This window comes from Bombina bombina, chromosome 7, assembly GCF_027579735.1.
Source record: "Bombina bombina isolate aBomBom1 chromosome 7, aBomBom1.pri, whole genome shotgun sequence".
Classification (NCBI taxonomy): domain Eukaryota; kingdom Metazoa; phylum Chordata; class Amphibia; order Anura; family Bombinatoridae; genus Bombina; species Bombina bombina.
In genome coordinates, this window is record NC_069505.1 from 413,133,783 (window position 1) to 413,159,710 (window position 25,928).

At 44.1% G+C, this 25,928-nt stretch overlaps 1 protein-coding gene and 1 non-coding gene across 2 annotated transcripts in view; both read left to right on the top strand.

Moving 5' to 3' along the window:
- The window catches only part of NCF4 (neutrophil cytosolic factor 4), a 120,716-nt gene that overhangs the window by 89,115 nt on the left and 5,673 nt on the right, over nt 1-25,928 (top strand). Inside the window, exons 6-7 of the mRNA XM_053721213.1 lie at nt 2,951-2,999; nt 5,382-5,480. Of these exons, the coding sequence (XP_053577188.1) occupies nt 2,951-2,999; nt 5,382-5,480 (148 nt within the window). The remainder of the gene's footprint in view (nt 1-2,950; nt 3,000-5,381; nt 5,481-25,928) is intronic.
- TRNASTOP-UCA (transfer RNA opal suppressor (anticodon UCA)) lies at nt 10,201-10,286 on the top strand. The gene has a single exon. It is a non-coding gene; the product is annotated as a tRNA-Sec (tRNA).

Here is a 25,928-nt window from a genome sequence, read left to right on the forward strand (position 1 = left end):
CTCGTCTGATTGCCAGAATCAAACAGGAGAGGGCTTCGGTAATCTTGATAGCGCCTGCGTGGCCATGCAGGACTTGGTATGCAGACCTGGTGGAAATGTCATCTCTGCCACCGTGGAAACTGCCACTGAGACAGGACATTCTCATTCAGGGTCCGTTCCAACATCCAAATCTAGTTTCTCTGCAGCTGACTGCCTGGAGATTGAACGCTTGATTTTATCTAAGCGGGGATTCTCTGAGTCGGTCATTGATACCTTGATTCAGGCTCGAAAGCCTGTCACTAGAAAAATTTACCATAAGATATGGCGTAAATATCTTTATTGGTGCGAATCCAAAGGCTACTCATGGAGTAAGATCAGGATTCCTAGGATTTTGTCCTTTCTCCAAGAAGGATTGGAGAAGGGGTTATCAGCTAGTTCCTTAAAGGGACAGATTTCTGCTTTGTCAATCTTACTACACAAGCGTCTGGCAGATGTCCCAGATGTTCAGTCGTTTTGTCAGGCTTTGGTTAGAATTAAGCCTGTGTTTAAACCTGTTGCTCCGCCATGGAGTTTGAATTTAGTTCTTAATGTTCTTCAAGGGGTTCCGTTTGAACCCATGCATTCCATAGATATTAAACTTCTATCTTGGAAAGTTCTGTTTTTAGTTGCTATCTCTTCTGCTCGAAGAGTTTCTGAGCTATCTGCATTACAATGCGACTCGCCTTATCTTATATTCCATTCTGATAAGGTGGTTTTGCGTACTAAACCTGGATTCCTTCCTAAGGTTGTTTCAAATAAGAATATTAATCAGGAAATTGTTGTTCCTTCTCTGTGTCCTAACCCTTCTTCTAAGAAGGAGCGTCTGTTACATAACTTGGACGTGGTTCGTGCCTTGAAGTTTTACTTGCAAGCGACCAAGGATTTCCGTCAAACATCTTCTCTGTTTGTTGTCTATTCTGGAAAGCGTAGAGGTCAAAAAGCTACGGCTACCTCTCTTTCTTTTTGGCTGAAAAGCATCATCCGTTTGGCATACGAGACTGCTGGACAGCAGCCTCCTGAAAAAATTACAGCTCATTCTACTAGAGCGGTGGCTTCTACATGGGCTTTTAAAAACTATGCTACTGTTGAACAGATTTGTAAGGCTGCGACTTGGTCTTCCCTTCATACCTTTTCCAAATTTTACAAATTTGATACTTTTGCGTCTTCTGAGGCTATTTTTGTGAGAAAAGTTCTTCAAGCAGTGGTGCCTTCAGTTTAGGTATCTGTCTTGTCCCTCCCGTTCATCCGTGTCCTGTAGCTTTGGTATTGTATCCCACAAGTAAAGGATGAATCCGTGGACTCGTCGTATCTTATAGAAGAAAAGGAAATTTATGCTTACCTGATAAATTGATTTCTTCTATGATACGACGAGTCCACGGCCCGCCCTGTCAATTTAAGACAGATTATATTTTTTGGTTTAAAACGCCAGTCACCTCTGCACCTTTTAGTTTCTCCTTTTTCTTCCTATACCTTCGGTCGAATGACTGGGGGGGTGGAGTCAAGGGAGGAGCTATATAGACAGCTCAGCTGTGGTGCTCTTTGCCACTTCCTGTTAGCAGGAGGATAATATCCCACAAGTAAAGGATGAATCCGTGGACTCGTCATATCATAGATGAAATCAATTTATCAGGTAAGCATAAATTTCCTTTTTTATAAAGCACTTCTTTTAATTATCTCAGTAAAACAAAAAAATATGGACATATCATTATGTAAAGACCATGAATATTTTGTCATATGCATAAAACATCACCTCTTTAGTGACACAGATCAGTGAGATAGGAGATTGCTTTCCTCTGGGTGATTCCTCTCCTTTTTACATTCAGTTTTAGCTCTAAGTAGTTATTCGGTCTAAACATGCCCCCTTTGTGATCTTGTTGCTCCATTAGTATGATTGACATCCAATGTAGCCAATTAACATAACAACTTCCTTTCAAATATATATATATATATATTTTATTTTTTTTAATTTTTTTTAAAAGGATATGCTTGTGATCTGTGTATTTTAACCTTTGCTATACCAGTAGTTTATCAAACTAGCACTGCCACTTTAACACAATAAAAAAAAAAAAAAAAAGATTATTTTTTTTAAAGTGCTCCCCACTGCCCCCTAATGCGCCCCGGGCCACTGCCCGGTCTGCCCGCCCCTAGAAACGGCCCTGGCTTAGTCAGCTCTCCACTTTCCTTGAAATAATGAGAGACGACCGTGAGACTTCGCCAGTGCATTAGAGACTTTATGAATTTTCCATGGATGTCTGAGGTTTAGGTGGAAAACCCGATTACGAGAAACTTGTTTGCTATACTATATTTGATACTGACACACGTTTACATAACCTGTTTTTTATGCATTACTAGACATTTGTGTTTTCTGTGCAAGTTTTCCTGTATCTCTCTGGAACTTCTGCCCTTTTATTATTTTTTTTTATAGAATTCAGTGAGTTCAGCCCCTATGAATTTTTCCTATAATTTCACTACAGCCTGGAGAGTTTTTGAAAATCAGCCTCTAATTTACAACATGGGTGATGCGCTAATTTCTTGAATATTTATAAACTAATACAATGTAAAAAAAAACAAATCTAAATATTATTCTCAGGCTAATCTTTGAATACATCATTATGTTTAGTATTGTTTTATAACAATGTCCATTTAAATTAAGATCTGCATGCTGTTAATGCCACTTGTGTATACAGGTGATCCCCGTATTAAACTTTAATATAGCTGCTGAGGAAGTCAACCAGCCTGCCCCTGGCATTGTGGGTAATGTGTAGGTATGGTCATAAATATGATTAGATGGGTAGAGACAGGATGTGCAGAAATTAACTGTTCCTTACAGAATGAACAAAGTAACAAAAAATATGAAAAAACAATAAACCTGTATCTTTTTTATTTAACACTAAGCATTTGGTTTATACTTTTTTGTTATTTTCCCTGCTAGAAAGTCAACCTCTGTACACGTTTCAGACATGGACAGACCTAGAGCAGAGGTAAGTAGCCCAGATACTAATATCTGTATTAGATAAACTTGTTCTTCTGGCAACTGAGAGGCATCTTCCCTAATATATGTGTATTAGGAGGAGGCGAGAAGAATGTGCCCTAGTGTCTGTGTATTAGGAGCAGACGAGTGCCCTGGTGTCTGTGTATTAGGAGCAGGCGAGTGCCCTGGTGTCTGTATATTAGGAGGAGGTGAGTGGTGTGTGCCCTGGTGTCTGTGTATTAGGAGCAGTTAAATGCCCTGGTGTCTGTGTATTAGGAGCAGGTGAGTGCCCTGGTGTCTTGTATTAGGAGCAGGTGAATGCCCTGGTGTCTCTGTATTAGGAGCAGGTGAATGCCCTGGTGTCTGTGTATTAGGAGCAGGTGAGTGCCCTGGTGTCTTGTATTAGGAGCAGGTGAGTGCCCTGGTGTATTGTATTAGGAGCAGGTGAATGCCCTGGTGCCTGTGTATTAGGAGCAGGTGAATGCCCTGGTATCTGTGTATTAGGAGCAGGTGAGTGCCCTGGTGTCTTGTATTAGGAGCAGGTGAATGCCCTGGTGTCTGTGTATTAGGAGCAGGTAAATGCCCTGGTGTCTGTGTATTAGGAGCAGGTGAGTGCCCTGGTGTCTTGTATTAGGAGCAGGTGAATGCCCTGGTGTCTCTGTATTAGGAGCAGGTGAATGCCCTGGTGTCTGTGTATTAGGAGCAGGTGAATGCCCTGGTGTCTGTGTATTAGGAGGAGGTGAATTCCATGGTGCCTGTGTATTAGGAGCAGGTGAATGCCCTGGTGTCTGTGTATTAGGAGGAGATGAATGCCCTGGTGTCTGTGTATTAGGAGCAGGTGAATGCCCTGGTGTCTGTGTATTAGGAGGAGGTGAATTCCCTGGTGCCTGTGTATTAGGAGCAGGTGAATGCCCTGGTGTCTGTGTATTAGGAGGAGGTGTGTGCCCTGGTGTCTGTGTATTAGGAGCAGGTGAATGCCCTGGTGTCTCTGTATTAGGAGCAGGTGAATGCCCTGGTGTCTGTGCATTAGGAGCAGGTGAATGCACTGGTGTCTGTGTATTAGGAGGAGGTGAATGCCCTGGTGTCTGTGTATTAGGAGGAGGTGTGTGCCCTGGTGTCTGTGTATTGGGAGGAGGTGAGTGGTGTGTGCCTTGGTGTCTGTGTATTAGGAGCAGGTGAGTGCCTTGGTGTCTGTGTATTAGGAGGAGGTGTGTGCCCTGGTGTCTGTGTATTGGGAGGAGGTGAGTGGTGTGGGCCTTGGTGTCTGTGTATTATGAGCAGGTGAGTGCCCTGGTGTCTGTGTATTAGGAGCATGTGAATGCCCTGGTGTCTGTGTATTAGGAGCAGGTAAATGCCCTGGTGTATGTGTATTAGGAGCAGGTAAGTGGTGTGTGCCCTGGTGTCTGTGTATTAGGAGCAGGTAAATGGTGTGTGCCCTGGTGTCTGTGTATTAGGAGGAGGTGAGTGGTGTGTGCCCTGGTGTCTATGTATTAGGAGGAGGTGAGTTGAGTGTGCCCTGGTGTCTGTGTATTAGGAGCAGGTAAATGCCCTGGTGTCTGTGTATTAGGAGCAGGTAAGTGGTGTGTGCCCTGGTGTCTGTGTATTAGGAGCAGGTAAGTGGTTTGTGCCCTGGTGTCTGTGTATTAGGAGGAGGTGAGTGGTGTGTGCCCTGGTGTCTATGTATTAGGAGGAGGTGAGTTGAGTGTGCCCTGGTGTCTGTGTATTAGGAGGAGGTGAGTGGTGTGTGCCCTGGTGTCTGTGTATTGGGAGGAGGTGAGTGTTGTGTGCCCTGGTGTCTGTGTATTGGGAGGAGGTGAGTGGTGTGTGCCCTGGCATCTGTGTATTAGAGCAGGTAAGTCGTGTGTGCCATGATGGCTGTGTATTAGAGCAGGTAAGTCGTGTGTGCCATGATGTCTGTGTATTAGGAGGAGGTGAGTGGTGTGTGCCCTGGTGTCTGTGTATTGGGAGGAGGTGAGTGGCGTGTGCCCTGGTGTCTGTGTATTGGGAGGAGGTGAGTGGTGTGTGCCCTGGTGCCTGTGTATTAGAGCAGGTAAGTCGTGTGTGCCATGATGTCTGTGTATTAGAGCAGGTAAGTCGTGTGTGCCATGATGTCTGTGTATTAGAGCAGGTAAGTTGTGTGTGTCATGATGTCTGTGTATTAGGAGCAGGTAAGTCGTGTGTGCCCTGGTGTCTCTGTATTAGAGCGGGTAAGTCGTGTGTGCTCTGGTGTCTGTGTATTAGGAGCAGGTAAGTCATGTGTGCCCTGGTGTCTGTGTATTAGAGCAGGTAAGTCGTGTGTGCCCTGGTGTCTTTTGATAGGACAGGGTTATCCCTTATATCTGTGGATTATGATGAGGAGCACAAGTTCCTAACTAAATTTTCCTGTTTTTAGGCACTCTTTGATTTTAAAATGAATAAAACCCCAGAACTGAGTCTCAAGAAAGGAGACCTGGTGTATCTCCTGAGTCGGGTGAACAGGGATTGGCTGGAGGTGAGAATTCCATGACTCATTGGGCAAAACACTTAGGGCCCCTCTGGTCTGAGGTGTTGTAATTTATTGTGCCCTGTGTCTCTGAGAGCTGTTTATAAATACAGATATTAATGACGTTACAAAGAGAACAGATCTGTAACACGTAAGGCTATATATATGAATCTCAACTGCAGACTCAATAAATAGTTAGAATGTATCACTTGGCATTAGACCTATTAAGCAAATAGATCTGTTACTGCTTTAAGTGAATTTAATAGAAGGATTTCAAGTAAGCAGAGCAAGTTACAACTTGTTGCTTAATGTGCTTCTATTAACGTATCCAAGTTGTTTTAGCAACACAGTTTCATTACTGATATGCCATCAAATATATATATATATATATATATATATATATATATATATATATATATATATATATATATATATATATATATATATATATATATATATATCACTGAGACAGGCAATCCGACAATGACTCACAAAAATATAAGACAGAGCTTACCCTTCTTCCAACTTAGTACGGGCAAGGCTCCGTAACAGAAGTGGTTCAGACTGTCCGGAATAGTCTCTTAAGGTAAGATGATGACTAGTGGGTGTGTCAAAGCTCCGTAACAGGAGCGTATTAGGTAATCCGATTTAGTGGCACAATGTAAGAATTCCCCACACGATCAAACAATCCAAACTTAAATGGAAATAAGGTTCATAAATAGATGTTAGGTCTCAGGGAAGAAAAGGTGGTACCTTGTAGAAAAGAGACACAGAGAAAATGTCAATCAAACCTTAGTAAGTGGAAGTCCGGTATAAGTGTCCTTGGTTGGACAAGGACAGGAAATTCCTTAGATAAAAAAACAACTTTTGTAATTCAATCGTTTTGGAAAGAAATTCACTGGAAAGTGTGAGAGTTCCCATGGCTGAGTTCCTGCTTGAATGCAAAATAACTAATCACTTGTTTAATGTCTGGGAGAGGCTTAAATAGGGAAAATGGGCTGGAACTCCGGTAACATGTGACTGGTAGGTATATGGAAGACCTGAAACGAAATCCTTACATGAGCCTCCCTTCAAACAAGCCGTCTCACAGCTTGAAGTCTGGGTCTACGAGGATAGCGTCTGTGAAATTGTGAGACGAGTCTAGGGGCGTTAATGTGAGAGTGAGGTTCCCAGGTATCATCCTCTGGAGAATAGCCTTTCCAACAAACTAGATATTGTAAATCACTGTCTAGATGTATGGAATCCAATAATTCTTGAACCTCATAGGTATCGGTATCCAAGAGTATTGGTGTTGGTGGTAGCACAAGTTTTTGAGGATCATGGTTTGTGGCTGGTTTCAAAAGCGATACGTGGAAGGATGGATGGATCCGGAGAGATGGTGGGAGTTCTATTAACGTATCAAGTTGTTTTAGCAACAAAGTTTCATTACTGATATGCCATCAAATATATATATCACTGAGACAGGCAATCCTACAATGACTCACAAAAATATAAGACAGAGCTCACCCTTCTTCCAACTTAGTACTGTGAGGAATCTGAGAATGCAATATCTGCTTAACTGAGTATTCTCAGTCTTACCGGGATCTGTGAGATAGTATGAGAGACAGATTAGATGCTCAGCCTTTGTTGTCGCTGAAGGGGTGTGCTGTACACGGATGATGCAGAATACATCAGGTGACGATTTGTGGGCGTGACAAGGCTCCGTAACAGGAGTGGTTCAGACTGTCCGGAATAGTGTCTCTAGGTAAGATGATGACTAGTGGGTGTGTCAAAGCTCCGTAACAGGAGCGGATTAGGTAATCCGATTTAGTGGCACAATGTAAGAATTACCCACAAGATCAAACAATCCAAACTTAAATGGAAATAAGGTTCATAAATAGATGTTAGGTCTCAGGGAAGAAAATGTGGTACCTTGTAGAAAAGAGACACGGAGCAAATGTCAATCAAACGTTAGTAAATGGAAGTCCGGTATAAGTGTCCTTGGTTGGACAAGGACAGGAAATTCCTTAGATAGAAAAACAAGTTTTGTAATCCAATTATTTTGGAAAGAAATTCAATGGAAAATGTGAGAGTTTCCACGGCTGAGTTCCTGCTTGAATGCAAAATAACTAAGCACTTGTTTAATGTATGGGAGAGGCTTAAATAGGGAAAATGGGCTGGAACTCCAGTAACATGTGACTGGTAGGTATATGGAAGACCTGAAACGGAATCCTTACAAGATCTGACAGGTCATGTGTCATTGTGACTGCTCATTTCTCTTTGTGACTATTATATTTGAGATGTTCTGATTTATTGGGGTAGATTCATGGCACCTGATATGCTTATTTCGTCATTGAAGCAATAAAAGCCATTTATTTTTTTGAAAGAAATTGTATCGGATCCTATCGAATTTAAAAAAATTCACCCATATGATGCATTGATAGCATTGACTTTAGCAATCACAATTAATCCAATCACAAGTTAATGAATAAATATTGACAACAAAATAGACATATGGGGGGAGATTTATCAAAGTGCAGCGGACATCGATAAATGGCGACAGCTTACACTGTCAGCATTTATCGTGGTACAAGCATTTCTTAGGAAATGCTTGTGCAATGCTGTCCCCTGCAAATTCGCGGCCAATCGACCACTAGCAGGGGGTGTCAATCAACCTGATCGTATCAGATCGGGGGGGATTGCTGTCCGCAGAGTCAGAAGTAGTGGACAAGTTAAGGAGCAGTAGTCTTAAGACCACTGCTTCTTAACTCCTGTTTCCGGCGAGCCTGAAACAGGTGTATACGGCCCCATAGAATTCAACAGCCAAACACATATCTGACAAAAGATAAAATCAGCCATTGAACTGCACATGCTCAAACCCAAAAAAACAAGATGGTGCTGCTCATGACAAGAACGGATAAGGCTTTTCTTTCCTAAGATATGGTGAGTCCACGACGTCATCAATTACTAGTGGGAATATAACTCCTGGTCAGCAGGAGGAGGCAAAGAGCACCACAGCAAAGCTGTTAAGTATCACTCCCCTTCCCATAAACCCTAGTCATTCTCTTTGCCTCTGTAAATGGAGGAGGTGAAGTTTTGGTGTCTGAAGAAAATTGAATTTCTTTTGCTTCAAGCAAGATTTTTGGGTCTAGCCATAGCCCACTTTGCTTTAAAGCAGTTAGGAACTTGTAAGGTGGGCTTTGTTGTGTTTTCCTAACATGTTTGCTGCCCATGGTATGGAAAGCCAGAGTAGGTTTACTCTGTTCTTTCTCTTCTACAGGTCTCTGTTAGGAGCATGTGTCCTTTCATGCCTTGTGAGCTGTCCTACCGGACTAAGAGGATTTAAAAAGCCTGCAGTGTTTGGGACATTTTAATCCTTTTGGGAAAGGATTTTTAAGGCAGTGGCAGGCACTTTACTTATATGTGTGAGACATGGGGGAGTTTATTTCCTTTATTGTAGGAACATCCCCTGAGGCTGTGTTTTATCACTTAAGAATAAGTTTATCGCTTTTATTTTTCCCTTTTTACACGGTATTGGCTGTTATGTTAATTATCACTGTAGTCAGTGGTCATCTAACAGCTTGGGGAATGGGAGACTCGGTCTTCTCTGGGTGAGTTGTCCTGGTTTTGTAGGGCAAGATCGTTGTGGGCTTGTTTAATTTTTTTGGCGGTTGTGCAATGAAGTGAGAATGCAAACTGCGCACTTCTTTTCCTTGCTGTGTTTAGTAACTTTGCCTTCTTCTTTGAGAGCGGCGCCATCTATAGTTATTGCTGGGCTTGATCTTGACCCCGCCTCCCGCTTCAACATTCTCTGTCCCAGGTTACCGCTTCCTTGATCATAAACGATCAGCTAAGAGGGATTGTCAGTCAGTCAGCCACGGCACAGATCTAAGTAGGGATCTGGACCAGGCGCTTCCCTGATATCCTCAAAATGACAGGTACTGTGTTTTTAGGCTCAACACCTTTGTTAACACATGGCTTCCTATGTATTGCATATGGTGCATTATATCGTCACGTCCAGACCCTTGGGCTGTCTATGTTCAGCAGCCGTTTCCAGTTTGTCCTACCCCTTATCTAGACTGTCTTTAAACATTAAGACAGCCGAGTCCTATGTATACTTTTAAGTCACAATGCTTGTCACAATGCTTGTCGCCTTTAATAACGGCAGTTGGAGCTGCTGTCTCTGAGTGTCATAATCTTTTCTTAACTTAGTTGCTCGCCTAGTTACTAGGCCCTAGTAGGAAGTGATTTTTTTTCCTCTCTATAGAAAAATCCCTTATTTATTTATTTTTGAGATTTTTGCACAGGAATGGGAGACCCAGGGATACCTTTTTTCCCCGTCTCCTATTTTTCAAAAAAGATGTTTCCTGTTGTTGACTCCATTAAAAATTCATAACGCACAGTGTCTTAAGTAGAAGGAGCTATTTCTACTCTGGCTAAGACATCTTCTATCCTGTTGAGGATAGATGCTCTTTTAAGGATCCTATGGACAAAAAGCTGGGGGGTTTTGAGGAAGATGTATGTTCATTAAGGTCTTCATTGGCAACTTGCATTTTGCATTGCTACTGTTTCAAGTGCGGCATCTTATTGGTACAACGCCTTGTCTGTATCATTTTTGGTAGAGACTCCATTGGTGGAGATCCTAGTCAGGATTAAGTCTCTCAGGTAAGCCAATTCCATTATTTCTGATGCTTCTATGCTAGTTATTAGACTGGGAGCCAGGATATCTGGCTTCTCTGTCCTAGCTGCAGCCCAGATGATCCTCAGTGGTCTGGGGTGCAGGCCTCAAACCTGTAGCTGTCTAGGCACAGAGTGGTTAGTTGCACCTTCTGGGCACCAAGAAGGACATTGTGCTAAAATCTAAGTCCAAGCTCCTTGTGCTTCCTTAAAAGGGTAAGACTTGTTTGGACCTGGTGACGGAAATAATTCCTGATTCTTCGGTTGGAAAGGTCTTTTCTTCTACTAGTCAAGAAGAATAGAGATTAAGGACGTCAAAAATAATTTTCATCCCTTTCTGTATCTCCATAGGAAAGCCAAAGTAATCAAGAAACCCGTAACTGAATCTAAGTCAGCATGTTGGTATTGTCCCGATCTAGGGTTAGATATCGATAAGAGTTGTCCCAGATCCTTGAGCTGCGGACATAGTATCTAAAGGTTTCAAATAGAATGAATCTTCCCTCCCAGGGACAGTTTTCTCTAAACAGGATTATCTGCAGTAGGCATTTTTTTGGTTTCAGATAGAAATATTAATTATGAAATTGTTGTTTACTTCTCTATGTCCTAATCCTTCTTCTCATAAGGAAAGTTTGTTGCTCAACTTGGATGTTGTGCATGTTTTTAAGTTTTTTTTCTACAATCGATTTAGGATTTTCACCAGTCTTCTGCCCTGTTTGTTTCTCTGGAAAACGTTAAGGTCAGAAAGCTACTGTTACTTCTTTCTCTCTGGTTGAGAAGTATAATTTGTTTTGTTTTGGAGAACGTTGGTCAGCAGCTTCCTGGGAGAATTACTGCTCTTTCCTCGAGGGCTGTCTCCTCTTCTTGGGCTTTCAAGAAGTCAGCTTCTGTGGAACCGATTTGCAAGGCTGCAACTTGGTCCTCTCTGCATTCTTTTTCCAAATTTTGAGTCTGTTGTCTCTGGTGAGGTTTCTTTGGGGGGAAAGCTATTTCAAGCGGTGGTGCCTTCTGTTTAGGTCTGCCAGTCTTGTTTTCCCTCCCTAATCATCTGTGTCCTCTAGCTTGGGTATTGGTTCCCACTAGTAATTGATGACATCATAGACTCACCATATCTTAGGAAAGAAAACAAAATTTATGCTTACCTGATAAATTTATTTATTTCTGGATATGGTGAGTCCACGACCCCACCATTTAATTTAAGACGGTTGTGTTTGACTAAACCTCAGGCACCTATACACCTTTGTGTTATTCCTTTTTTTCCATTTCCCTTCTGTCGAATGACTGGGGTTTATGGGAAGAGGAGTGATACTTAATAGCTTTGCTGTGGTGCTCTTTTCCTCCTCCTGCTGGTCAGGAGTGATATTCCCACTAGTAATTGATGACGTTGTGGACTCACCATATCTGGAAATAAATAAATTTATCAGGTAAGCATAAATTTAGTTTTTTTGATGACCGTTGAATCTCACCAAATAAAAACTACACTGAACACGTCATTATCATCATCATTACATGAAATGTAGAAACATAAATTAAACATATCTAAAATATATTGACAGTTGCAAAATTCATACAGATATCGACACTGTGACGGACGCCGGCTACCCCGACTGGGTAACTCCGCCAGAAGGGTCCTTCCTATACCTGGAACATGCCGCTATGTAGCAGAGCAAAGTGATGATAGCGGAGCCCATCCAAATAACCAGTGTTCGGGTAAAACAAAACAACTTTATTGTGGAAAAACACTACTTTTATACACCAACTCATCTTGATCTCCTGCCATTCCCGCCCCTCCAGACAGGCTGGTGCCCCCCCATAGCAGTTATAGTCCCATAGAGTCCCAGTGATATGGAGGAGGTTATTCCGGGGAGATCCCGGGGGAGCGGCAGCAGTTCCAGGGTGTCGTTGGAAAGCTTTCGATCCCCAGATGCCACAGTCCAAAAAGCGACATGATCTGTTGCTGGGGGCCAGAGCTACGGGTGATCAAACATTCCGGTAATCACCCCAACTCTTGCCTGCCCCAGGGGGCACCATTCCCCAAAAGAGCAGAGCTCTGGGGTGAAGGGCTGCTGGAGCGACCTGGAGTAAAGGTCAGCGGGTATTCAGGGAGGCACGGCCGGTCGGTAGTTCCAGGAGACCGGCCAGCCGGAAAGGGGTTAGGCGATCAGAGATCAGCTCTTCCATGAGGAGGTACCGGTCACAATACAAATAAAACCAGACCTCTGGGAGATCGCAAATGCTCTGAAAAGTCCAAATCCGGTGATAAACCGCAGGGGGATAGGTAGTAGGGGGTGGGGGTTTAACCTTGGCAACCTGTTATCCTTGACAGTGCTCCCCCCTGAAAAATCCGGCAGACCCGGCTAGAAACACACACAGGTCGGCCTGGGGCTGTCCGGGGAGCTATCCCAATTCAGTTTGCCGGGAAAGTCCGTCAGCATTCCCATTGCTTTTTCCCAGCCAATATTGGATAATGAAGTTGAATGGCTGCAAGGCTAAACTCCACCGCAACAGGCGTCCATTGTCCCCAGAAACTCGGTTGAGCCAAACCAGGGGGTTATGGTCCGTGAGAATGGTGAAGGCCCGTTCATACATGTATGGTTGTAGTTTTTTAAGGGCCTACACCAGGGCTAGGCATTCTTTCTCCACCACCGAGTAGCCTACCTCTCTGGGCAACAGCTTCCTACTGATGTAGGCTACGGGGTGGTCATGTCCCTCTTCGTCCACCTGGCTCAGCACTGCTCCCAACCCGAACATGGAGGCATCTGTATGGACACAAAAACGTTTGGTTGGGTTAGGAGCGGCCAGGATAGGGGTGGAGATCAAGGCTATCTTAAGGATTTGGAAGGTGGCCTCACACTCGGGGGACCAGAGGATCTGTCGGAGCATCTATTTCGGGTTAGGTCGGTCAGGGGTTTGGCCAGGTCACTGTAGTTGATGACAAACTTCCGGTAGTACCCTGCGGTCCCTAGGAAAGCTAAGACCTGGGTCTTGGTCTTGGGGGTTGGCCAGTTCACGACTGCCTCAATCTTGGCCAGCTTTAGCCGCTGCTTCCCGCAGCCTACTCGGTGTCCAAGGTACTGGACCTCCAAGCGTCCTATCGTACATTTGTCAGGCTTCATGGTCAGACCGGCAGTCCTGATGCGGTCTAGAATGATGCCTAGATGGACCATATGATCCTCCCAGGTGTCGCTGTAGACCGCAATATCGTCTAGGTATGCGCAGGCATAATCCTGGAAGCCATCCAAGAGGTGATCAACTATCCTCTGAAAGGTCACCGGAGCATTCTTCATCCCAAACGGCATGACCTTAAACTGCTATAGGCCAAAGGGGGTGATGAACCCCAACTTTGGAATGGACTCCCGGTCCAGGGGGATTTGCCAGTACCCCTTGCAAAGGTCTAGGGTAGTCAGGAAGTTGCCGCAAGCATAGGGTAGGCATCGGTCATGGTTCTGTTATTGATCCTACGGTAGTCTATGCAGAACCGGATGGTCCTGTCCCGTTTGGGTACCAGTACCACTGGGGATGCCCAGGGGCTGTTGGACAGTTCAATAACACCCATGTCCAGCATATTCGTGAGCTCGCTGCGCATATTTCTTTTTAAAGACACGATGAGTCCACGGATTTCATCCTTACTTGTGGGATTTCACCTCCTGGTCAGCAGGAGGAGGCAAAGAGCACCACAGCAGAGCTGCTATATATAGCTCCTCCCTTCCCTCCCACTCCAGTCATTCTCTTTGCCTACGTTAGTAATAGGAAGAGGTAAAGTGAGGTGTTAGAATTAGATTCTTCAATCAAGAGTTTTTTGTTTTAAAGTAGTACAAGATTGTGCTGCTTTGTTCTGGGGTGTAGCCTAGTCCATATCAGTCTCTACAGTAGAGCTTTTGGTGGCTTTAGAGCAATAGGAACTGGTGGGACATAATTCTCACTGTGCCTCCTATACATTTATGCTGCCCTAATCCAGATAGCCTAAGCGCATATAACTCAGGCTTATCTCTTTCCACAGGGCTATAGGACCTCTTAAACTTGCTGGACTGTCCTGCTGTCGGACAGCATTCAAGGTAAGTGCTAACTTTGTTTATTCTGGGAAACACATAGACTCAGAAGAAAGTGGGCACTTTATCTTTATTGGAATTTGCATAAGGATGCTGGGATACGTTTTTTATTCACAGCCCTTATGTTGGGACATTACTCCCCTCTTGTATATATGGAGGGGTTTTTATTGTTGGCAGCTACGGGTACAGGCACTGGGGCTGGGAGAGCAATTTTATTATAATGGTGGTTCCGATATTAACATCAAAATCCCGGTCGGGTAGTGTATTTTGTGGTGTATGCCCACGATGGGCGGGGCTTCAGTTTTGCACACTACTGTTTTTTCACTGTGCAGTTCCTAGCCGACAGGAGTGGACATCTACGCTCTGTAGCTCTACAACCGCATGGTTATCTTACTAATTATGCAGGCGGTTGTAGCGCTATTGTTCCCCTGAGCTTCCGGATCATTTTTGGAATCAAGTCAGTAAGTTGCTGAGGTGTGGAGGTGTTTGAATGTAGATTGCTGTAACTGCTGGGATACGTTATTCAACACAGTAAAAGAGTTGCAGTTTTATTATTTAAAGGCACAGTATCATTTTCCTTTTTGTTAGTTTTTTTGGCATCAAGTTTTATGGGATAATTTCATTATCTTTTCCTATGCACATATTTTTCTTTTAAGAGTTTATTTTGTAACTTCTTAAAGTGACAGCATATATTTAAAAAAAAAAAGTTTTTTATTTTTCATTGTCTCTTATTGTGATTTGGGATGTACATAGGAGCTGTTACTTGCTCCATGTGTTTGGATGCCAATGTGGAACCACCAATTCCTTTCTGTCCCTCATGTATTGAGAGGGCTTTACATTATAAAGAAAATATTTTTAATGAGCAAAATATTTCTAAGGCGGATGATTCGATGAGTATACCGCAGCTTTCTCCCCAAGCGTCCCAAGATTTAACGCCCACACAAGCAGTGCCCTGTACTTCTACTCCAGTGATTGCTGGAATTACTTTAAAAGACATAGCTACAGTTATGTCTTTCACAATTTCTGATGCATTGTCTGCTTTCCCTATGCTAAGCAAGCGTAAGAGGAAGGACAACCATGTAGTAAATGAGGTTTCTGATACTATGGTGGCAATCTCGGAGGTACCCTCCCAGGGAGCTGAGTTGGAGGGTATGGAGATTTTATCAGAAGGCGAAGTTTCAGACTCTGAAGGTTCAATACCTTTGACTGATTCAGAGGTTGTTTCTTTCAGGTTTTAACTAGAAAACCTCCGTCTGTTGCTTAGGGAGGTTTTAGTTACTTTAGATGACTGTGATTCTACAGTAGTAGTCGCTCCTGCTAAATCGAGCAAGTTGGACAGATATTTTGAAGTTCCCTCTTACTCAGACGTTTTTCCAGTACCGAAGCGGGCTTCGGAGATTATTTCAAAGAAATGGGAGAGACCAGGTATTCCCTTTTCTCCATCTCCTAGTTTCAAGAAAATGTTTCCTATAGCGGATGCTGTCAGGGAAACTAGGCAGACGGTGCCTAAGGTGGAAGGAGCTATTTCCACTCTAGCCAAGCGAACTACTATTCCCATTGAGGATAGTTGTGCTTTTAAAGATCCCATGGACAAGAAGTTGGAGGATCTACTTAAAAAGATTTATGTTCACCAGGGTCTGCTATTGCAGCCGGCTGCGTGCATTGCTACGGTCACTAGTACAGCAGCTTATTGGTTTGATGCTTTGTCTGAATCTCTCAGAACTGAAACCTCTTTAGAGGAGATCCAAGACAGGTTTAAAGTTCTGAAGTTGGCTCATGCCTTTATTACAGATGCTTCTCTGCAAATTACTAAATTAGCAGCTAAGAGTTGAGGGGTTTTCTATTTTAGCCCGCAGAGCTTTATGGTTAAAACCTTGGTCTGCAGATGTGTCACCTAAGTCTAGCTATTCCTTACAAGGGAAAGACCTTGTTTGGACCTGGCCTGAAGGAGATAATTTCTGACATCACGGGAGGTAAGGATCATCTCCTTCCTCAAGATAAGAGAAATAAACAAAAAGGACGACAAAGTAATTTTCGTTCCTTTCGTAATTTCAAGGGAAATTCTTTCTCTTCCTCCTCTAAACAAGAAGGAAACTATTCGCAATCTAAGTCTACTTGGAGACCCAACCAGCCTTGGAACAAGGGTAGACAGTCCAAGAAGCCTGCTGCATGAAGGGCATGCCCCCGATCCGGGACCGGATCTGGTGGGGGGGCAGACTTTCTTTCTTTGTTCAGGCTTGGGTGCGAGACGTTCAGGATCCCTGGGCTATAGAGATAGTGTCCCAGAGATACAAACTGTACTTCAAGAATTTTCCTCCCAGAGGAAGATTTCTTCTTTCAAGATTATCTGCAAACCAGATAAAAAAGAGGCATTCTTACATTGTGTAAAAGACCTCTCCTCCCTGGGATTAATTTTTCCCGTTCCAGCACAGGAACAGGGGCAGGGGTTTTAATCAAATCTGTTTGTAGTTCCCAAAAAAGAGGGAACCTTCAGACCTATATTAGATCTCAAGAGTCTAAACAAGTTTCTCAGAGTTCCATCATTCAAGATGGAAACTATTCGGACCATTCTTCCATTGATCCAGGAGGGTCAATTTATGACGACAGTGGATTTGAAGGATGCATACCTTCATGTTCCTATTCACAGAGATCATCACAAGTTCCTAAGGTTTGCTTTTCTGGACCAGTACTTTCAGTTTGTGGCTCTTCCTTTCGGGCTGGCCACGGCACCCAGAATTTTCACAAAGGTTCTGGGGTTTTTGCTGGCGGTTCTAAGGCCACGGGGGCATTTCGGTGGCGCCTTATCTGGACGATATTCTGATTCACGCGCCATCTTGTCAACAAGCAGGGTCCCATACCGACATTGTTCTGTCCTTCCTGAGGACTCACGGGTGGAAAGTAAATCTGGAAAGGAGTTCTTTAATCCTGAAAGCAAGGGTGACTTTCTTGGGAACTGTAATCGATTCTATATCCATGAGGATTTTTCTGACAGAGGTCAGGAAATCAAAGATTCTAGATACCTGTCGAACCCTTCAGTCCAATCCTCAGCCGTCAGTGGCTCAGTGCATGGAATTAATCGGACTGATGGTGGCGGCAATGGACATAATTCCGTGTGCTCGGTTTCACCTCAGACCTCTGCAGTTAAACATGCTCAGGCTGTGGAATGGAGATTATGCAAACTTGTCTCCTCGAATAACCCTGGAGCAGGAGATAAGGGATTCACTTCAATGGTGGTTGTCTCTGGATCATCTATCCTAGGGAACATGCTTTCGCAGACCATCCTGGGTGATTGTGACAACAGATGCCAGCCTTCTAGGGTGGGGGGCTGTCTGGGGTCCTCTAAAGGCTCAGGGAGTGTGGACTCCGGTGGTGTCTGTTCTTCCTATAAACATCCTGGAACTGAGAGCGATCTTCAATGCTCTTCTGGCCTGGCCTCAGTTGGCTTTGGCCCAGTTCATCAGATTCCAGATGGACAACATAACGACAGTGGCTTATATCAATCATCAAGGAGGAACGAGGAGTTCCTTAGCGATGACCGAGGTAGCCAAGATAATGCAGTGGGCAGAGGCCCATTCTTGTCACCTGTCAGCGATCCATATCCCAGGGGAAGGACAACTGGGAGGCGGACTTTCTGAGCAGGCAGACTTTTCATCCGGGAGAGTGGGAACTCCATCCTGAAGTGTTCTCCAACCTGATTCTCAAATGGGGTTGGCCGGAGTTTGATCTCATGGCATCTTGTCAGAATGCCAAGCTTCCGAGATACGGGTTGAGATCCAGGGTTCCCCAGGCAGATCTGATAGATGCTCTGGCGGTTCCTTGGTCCTTTAATCATGCATACCTATTTCCTACATTTGCGCTTCTTCCTCGAGTCATTGCTCGAATCAAACAGGAGAGGGCATCAGTGATCCTCATTGCTCCCGCGTGGCCTCGCAGGATTTGGTATGCAGATCTAGTGGACATGTCATCTCTGCCACCTTGGAGACTTCCGTTGAGGAAGGACCTTCTCATTCAAGGTCCCTTCCTTCACCCAAATCTAGTTTCTCTGAAGCTGACTGCTTGGAGATTGAACGCTTAATCCTATCCAAGCTGGGGTTTTCTGATTCGGTCATAGAGACCATGATCCAGGCTCGTAAACCTGTAACTAGAAAGATTTACCATAAGATATGGCGTAAATATCTTTATTGGTGTGAATCCAAGGGCTACTCATGGAGTAGAGTTAGGATTCCCAGAATTGTGTCCTTTCTCCAAGAAGGATTGGAGAAGGGTTTATCGGCAAGTTCCCTAAAGAGTCAGATCTCTGCCTTATCTATTTTGTTACACAAACGTCTGGTGGATGTCCCAGATGTTCATTCCTTTTGTCAGACTTTGGTTAGAATCAAACCTGTATTTAAACCAATTGCTCCTCCATGGAGTCTGAATTTAGTTCTTAAAGTTCTTCAAGGGGCTCCGTTTGAGCCTATGCATTCCTTAGATATTAAGTTGTTATCTTGGAAAGTTTTATTTCTTGTTGCCATTTCTTCAGCTCGAAGAGTGTCTGAGCTTTCGGCATTACAATACAATTCGCCTTACCTTATTTTTCATTCGGATAAGGTATTTTTACGTACTAAACTTGGGTTCCTTCCTAAGGTTGTTTCTAACAGGAACATTAATCAGGAAATTGTTGTTCCTTCCTTGTGTCCTAATCCTTCTTCTCCAAAGGAACTTCTTTTGCACAATTTGGACGTGGTCCATGCTTTGAAATTTTATTTACAAGCAACTAAGGATTTTCGTCAGTCTTCTTCTTTGTCATTTTCTCTGGAAAACGTCAGGGTCAGAAAGCTACGGCTACCTCTCTTTCTTTTTGGTTGAAGAGTATCACCCGTTTTTGCATATGAGACTGATGGACAGCAGCCTCCTGAAAGAGTTACGGCTCATTCCACTAGGGCTGTTGCTTCCTCATGGGCATTAAAAAATGAAGCTTCTGTAGCACAGATTTGCAAGGCTGCAACTTGGTCCTCTCTTCACACTTTTTCTAAATTTTACAAATTTGATACTTTTGCCTCAGCTGAGACTTCCTTTGGGAGAAAGGTTCTTCAAGCAGTGGTGCCTTCCATTTAAGTTCCCTGTCTTGTCCCTCCCTTATCATCCGTGTACTCTAGCTTTGGTATTGTATCCCACAAGTAAGGATAAAATCCGTGGACTCATCGTGTCTTTAAAAAGAAAAGAAAATGTATGCTTACCTGATAATTTCTTTTTAGACAGGATGAGTCCACGGCCCGCCCTGTTCTCTGAGACAGGTTATTATTTTTGTAAACTTCAGACACCTCTGCACCTTGGCTTTTCCTTTCTCTTCCTAACTTCGGTCGAATGACTGGAGTGGGAGGGAAGGGAGGAGCTATATATAGCAGCTCTGCTGTGGTGCTCTTTGCCTCCTCCTGCTGACCAGGAGGTGAAATCCCACAAGTAAGGATGAAATCCGTGGACTCATCGAGTCTAAAAAGAAATAAATGTATCAGGTAAGCATACATTTTCTTTTTCCCTCGGGGACCCGGTACACCGGCTGTCACAGAGGTGCCTGTCCAGGATCTCCACTCGGTACACTGCTACCGTGGTGTACCCAGGGGTAGTGGTGAACATATCTCGCCGGTTCTCTAGCACCTGTTTGACTTGCTCCCTCTGCCTAGTCCCTATCCTCTCATCTAACTCTCTGAGTCCTCCATGGCCGGGGCACATATGGTGGCTACGTCCTCTGCCCTTTCTTGGTATGCCTTCAGCATGTTCACATGAAAGGTCTGGCGGACCCGGTCATTTGAGTATTTAGCCATCAGATACATTGTGTCCTTCAGCTGTTCTACCACTCGATAGGGTCCCTGCCAGGAAGCCAGTGCTTGTCTGTTTTGACAGGCTTCAGGGCCAGGACCTTCTGCCCTACTTCTAGAGTCCGGTTACAAGCATTCCGGTCGTACCACCGCTTCTGCCTACCTTGAGTGACCTGAAGGTTCTCTCGCACCCTCTCGGCGAGGTCCCTCAGTCGGTCTCTGAATTCTAGGACGTACCCCACAATGGAGGGTCCTTCCCCCCCCCCCACTGATCCTTCCCAGTGAACTCTCCGGCCTTTCCAACTTCACCCTCCGGCCATATACTAATTCAAAGGGGGAGAACCCAGTAGATTCCTGGGGCACCTCTTGGTATGCAAACAGGAGGTGCGGCAGGTATCTTTCCCAGTCTTTGTGAGATGTCTAGAACATCCTAAGCAACTGCTTCAGGGTCCCGTTGAATCTCTCACACAACCCATTAGGTCCGAATTGGTGACCATGTGTGGCTGGACAAAGGTAACAGTTGCCCCACTGTCTCGTAATCCCTTGGCCAGCCGACCTTTGATCCAGACGACCTGGGGGTGGTTCAGGTGGTTGTCTCTGGTTGTGGGGTCCACTTTATGTAGGACCCCGACCTCTTCCTCTGCCCATTCGGCATAATCCGCAGGGCCCTCTGAGTCCAAACAGTGAGCGGCGGCTCTGTAGCCTACAGCAGGGGCCAGTGGCTTCTCCACCGCCAGGCTGTAGAGTTGGATATGACCCATCTGACCGCACCCGAAGCACCTCCGGGGTGAGCTGATCCTGGAGGGGCGGACAGGTGCTGGTTGGATCTGTGGGTATCAGGGCGGGGGCGAGCAGGGGTTGTAGAGGAGCGGGTCACCGGTCATGGCTCAGAACTAGCTTGATGCCGGGCATCCAGGCACTGATTAGCCAGGACGGCAGCTTGGTTGGCTGTCTCAGGGCCCCTATCTTGGACCCATTCTCGTACCTCCGGCGGAGAGTGGTTATAGAAGTGCTCCAACAGGATGAGCTGGGTGGCTTCGGCCAGGATAGTTACTTGGCAGCCTGCGAACCAAGAGTCCAAGGAGCGGGTGAACTGGTGTGTCCACTCCGTGAAAAGCTTCCCCTCTTGTCTCTTTAGTTCCCGGAACTTCAGCCGGTGAGCCTCCGGCGTGAGACCATAGCGGGCAAGGATGCACTCCTTTACCTGGTCATAGTTCTTTCGGTTTCCCAAGAGAACAGTGTTGAAAGCCTCTAAGGCTCGTCCACACAACTTTCCGAGCAAGATGGTGACTCGGTCGGTGTTGGCACCCTGCAACTCGCACTGTGTCTCAAATACTTGGAGTTAGCTGTTGATCTCCTCTTCATTGTCTTTGAAAGCTTGGAAAGCCTCATGGGGTAGCTTTTTTCGACTGGAAGGTGGATCCAGGGGAGCTGGCACGGCTCCCCCCATAGATTTTTGGACCTTTATCATTTTTAGTTGGGTGGTGTCGGATATTAGCAGAGTGATTACCTCCCAGGGTGCGGTGGTCTCATAGAGATCCCTCTGTACCTTGGACATTACTCTCTCTTCCGTGGAGGCCTCACTGTGCCACTCACTGGTCTGGTCACTATCGGACCCACCAGCCGGCTCGTTAGCCCGGTCGCCTTCCGTCAGCTCGGTGATCCCGGGGGAGCGGCGGCACTTCCAGGGTGTAGTTGGAAAGCTTTCAGTACCCAGATGCCACTGTTTAAAAAGCAACATGATCCGTTGCTGGGGACCAGAGCTACGGGTGATCAAACGTACACCGGGAAAGCCATAGGAAGGAGGAGGTGTAGGGGGGTCAGAAACCCCAAGTTCCCAAAGGAGCTTCCCTCCAGTAATCACCCCAACTCTTGCCCACTCCAGGGGACACCATTTCCCAAAAGAGCGGAGCTCTGGGGTGAAGGGCCGCTGGAGCGACCTCGGGTAAAGGTCAGCGGGTATTCAGGAAGGAGCGGCCAGACGGTAGTTCCAGTAGACCAGCCAGCCGGAAAGGGGTTAGGCGGTCAGAGATCAGCTCTTCCGTGAGGAGATACAGATCACAAAACAAATATAACCAGATGTTTGGGAGATCACGAATGCTCTGAAAAGTCCAAATCTGGTGAGAAATTGCAGGGGGCTAGGTAGTAGGGGGTGGGGGTTTAACCTTGGCAGCCTGGTATGCCTGACAGACACCAATGTATACCTTTCAGTAAATGACATTAAATACTTATTTTAATAAAAAATAGACACCATTCTATCCAATTAACCCCATTAAAGAACCACTAAATACAGTAAAACTTTATAATTGACAAACACACAATAAAAATACAATGCAATAGAACTTACTTTGAAATTTGACAGAAAATATTCTACTGATCATTTTAAATTCAAAGTTAATCCAATTTTCCCTCCTCCTGCATCATGTGACAGTTATCAGCCAATAACCAAATGCATGTACGTATATACTGTGTACTTTTGCACATGCTCAGTAGGAGCTGGAGTCTCAGAAAGTGTGTGTATATAAAAAGACTGCATGTTTTGATAATGAAAATATATTGGAAAGTTTTTTTTAAATTGCTGCATTATCTGAATTATGAAATGTTAATTTTGACTTTAATGACCCACTATAGGCTTCATTACAAGTAGAGCTCTATAGTTTGCGCGTGAGTGATACCGGCTGTTTTGGCGTATTACAAGTTGAAAGTAAGCATGTTCCCTCAAACAAAATAACGGTTTACTCTTGTTGGGTTAGCGTGACTTGAGAGCTTGCGGGAAAAAAAAGTTGCATTAAACATAACATAAATACACTTTAAAGCACTCATATAAACACTATCTGATAAAAATTATTTAAAAAAAAATAATAAAAAAGTTATAAGGGCTCAAAGATATATGGTATAATGTGTTTGACAAGATATATATATATATATATATATATATATATATATATATATATATATATATATATATACATACACATGTCTAAATATGTGTGTATGTGTATGTATGTATATATCTGATATATATCTGATAATGTCAAAAAATATCCAAACCTATATATATATATATAGGAATAGATATACAGGTATAGGTGTGTTTGTGTGTGTATGTATATTTATATATTCATATATATATGAACTACATTGGAATGTGAACTATTCATAACTTATGTTGGGTTAGAATTTGAGTGATAGGTGTTTTCTCTTGTTAAGTGTAGTCAGTCCACGGGTCATCCATTACTTATGGAATATATCTCTTCCTAACAGTAAGATGCAAGAGGATCACCCAAGCAGAGATGCTATATAGCTCCTCCCCTCACATGTCATATTCAGTCATTCTCTTGCAGCCTAACTAAAGATAGGTCGCTGTGAGAGGTCTGTGGTGTTTTTTAACTTAGTTTATTTCTTCAATCAAAAGTTTGTTATTTTAAATGGCACCGGAGTGTGCTGTTTGTTCTCAGGCAGCATTAGAAGAAGAATCTGCCTGCGTTTTCTATGATCTTAGCAGACGTAACTAAGATCCACTGGCTGTTCTCATCTGAGGAGTGAGGTAACTTCAGAAAAGGGGAATAGCATGCAGGGCCCCCCTGCAAATGAGGTATGTGCAGTAAATTATTTTTCTGAGGAATGGAATTGACTGAGAAAATACTGCTGATACCAATGTAACGTAAGTTCAGCCTTAAATGCAGTGATAGCGACTGGTATTAGGCTGATGAGTGTGTGTACACTGAATGTATTTTTCTAAGGAATGGAATTGACTCTGAAAATACTGTTAATACTGAAATAATGTATGAGCCTTAACTGCAGTAAAAGCGACTGGTAGCAGGCTTATTAATAACACTTCATAACTTTTCAAATGTATGTTTAAAACGTTTACTGGCATGTTAATCGTTTTTTGTGAGGTACTTGGTGATAAAACTTATTGGGGCATGATTTTTACCACATGGCCATCTTTGTTTTCTGCATAGAAACAGTTATCTGAGCTTCCCCACTGTTGTAATATGAGTGGGAGGGGCCTATTTTAGCGCTTTTTTTGCGCAGTAAAAATTCAGTCACAATCTGTCTACTTCATCCTTCATGATCCAGATTGTCTCTAGAGAGCTCAGGGGTCTTCAAAATTCATTTTGAGGGAGGTAATCAGTCACAGCAGACCTGTGACAGTGTGTTTTGACTGTGATAAAAACGTTAATTATTAAATTGTTATCCGTTTTTGGGTATTAAGGGGTTAATCATCCATTTGCTGGTGGGTGCAATCCTTTGCTAACTTAATACATTTACTGTGAAAAATTGGTTGCTATAACTATTTTGGTTCATTGTTATTTCAACTGTGACAGCTTTTTGTGCTTCTTAAAGGCACAGTAGCGTTTTTTATATTGCTTGTAAATTTATTTAGAAAAGTATTTCCAAGCTTGCTAGTCTCATTGCTAGTCTGTTTAAACATGTCTGACACAGATGAATCTCTTTGTTCACTATGTTTAAAGGCCAATGTGGAGCCCAATAGAAATTTGTGTACTAATTGCATTGATGTTACTTTAAATAAAAGTCAATCTTTACATGTAAAGAAATTATCACCAGACAACGAGGGGGAAGTTATGCCGACTAACTCTCCTCACGTGTCAGTACCTTCGCCTCCCGCTCAGGAGGTGCGTGATTTTGTGGCGCCAAGTACATCAGGGAGGCCCTTACAAATCACTTTGCAAGACATGGCTACTGTTATGACAGAAGTATTATCTAAATTGCCAGAATTAAGAGGCAAGCGCGATAGCTCTGGGTTAAGGACAGAGCGCGCGGATGAGGTGAGAGCCATGTCAGATACTGCGTCACAGTTTGCAGAACATGAAGACGGAGAGCTTCATTCTGTGGGTGACGAATCTGATCCAGGGAGACTGGATTCAGAGATTTCTAATTTTAAATTTAAGCTTGAGAACCTCCGCATATTGCTAGGGGAGGTATTAGCGGCTCTGAATGATTGTAACACGGTTGCAATTCCAGAAAAATTATGTAGGTTGGATAGATACTATGCGGTACCGGTGTGTACTGACGTGTTTCCTATACCTAAAAGGCTTACAGAGATTATTAGCAAGGAGTGGGATAGACCTGGTGTGCCTTTTTCCCCTCCTCCCATATTTAGGAAAATGTTTCCTATAGATGCCACCACACGAGACTTATGGCAGACGGTCCCTAAGGTGGAGGGAGCAGTTTCTACTTTAGCTAAGCGTACCACTATCCCGGTGGAGGATAGTTGTGCCTTTTCAGATCCAATGGATAAGAAATTAGAGGGTTACCTTAAGAAAATGTTTGTTCAACAAGGTTTTATCTTACAGCCCCTTGCATGCATTGCGCCTGTCACTGCTGCGGCGGCATTCTGGTTTGAGTCTCTGGAAGAGGCCATTCGCACAGCTCCATTGGATGAAATTATGAACAAGCTTAAAGCACTTAAGCTAGCTAACGCATTTGTTTCTGATGCCGTCGTACATTTAACCAAACTTACGGCTAAGAACTCCGGATTCGCCATCCAAGCGCGCAGAGCGCTATGGCTTAAATCCTGGTCAGCTGATGTGACTTCTAAATCTAAATTGCTTAATATTCCTTTCAAAGGGCAGACCTTATTCGGGCCCGGCTTGAAAGAAATTATAGCTGACATTATGGGAGGTAAGGGCCATGCTCTACCTCAGGACAGGGCCAAATCAAAGGCCAAACAGTCTAATTTTCGTGCCTTTCGTAACTTCAAGGCAGGAGCAGCATCAACTTCCTCCGCTCCAAAACAGGAAGGAGCTGTTGCTCGTTACAGGCAGGGCTGGAAAGTTAACCAGTCCTGGAACAAGGGCAAGCAGGCCAAGAAACCTGCTGCTGCCCCTAAGACAGCATGAAGAGAGGGCCCCCTATCCGGGAACGGATCTAGTAGGGGGCAGACTTTCTCTCTTCGCCCAGGCTTGGGCAAGAGATGTCCAGGATCCCTG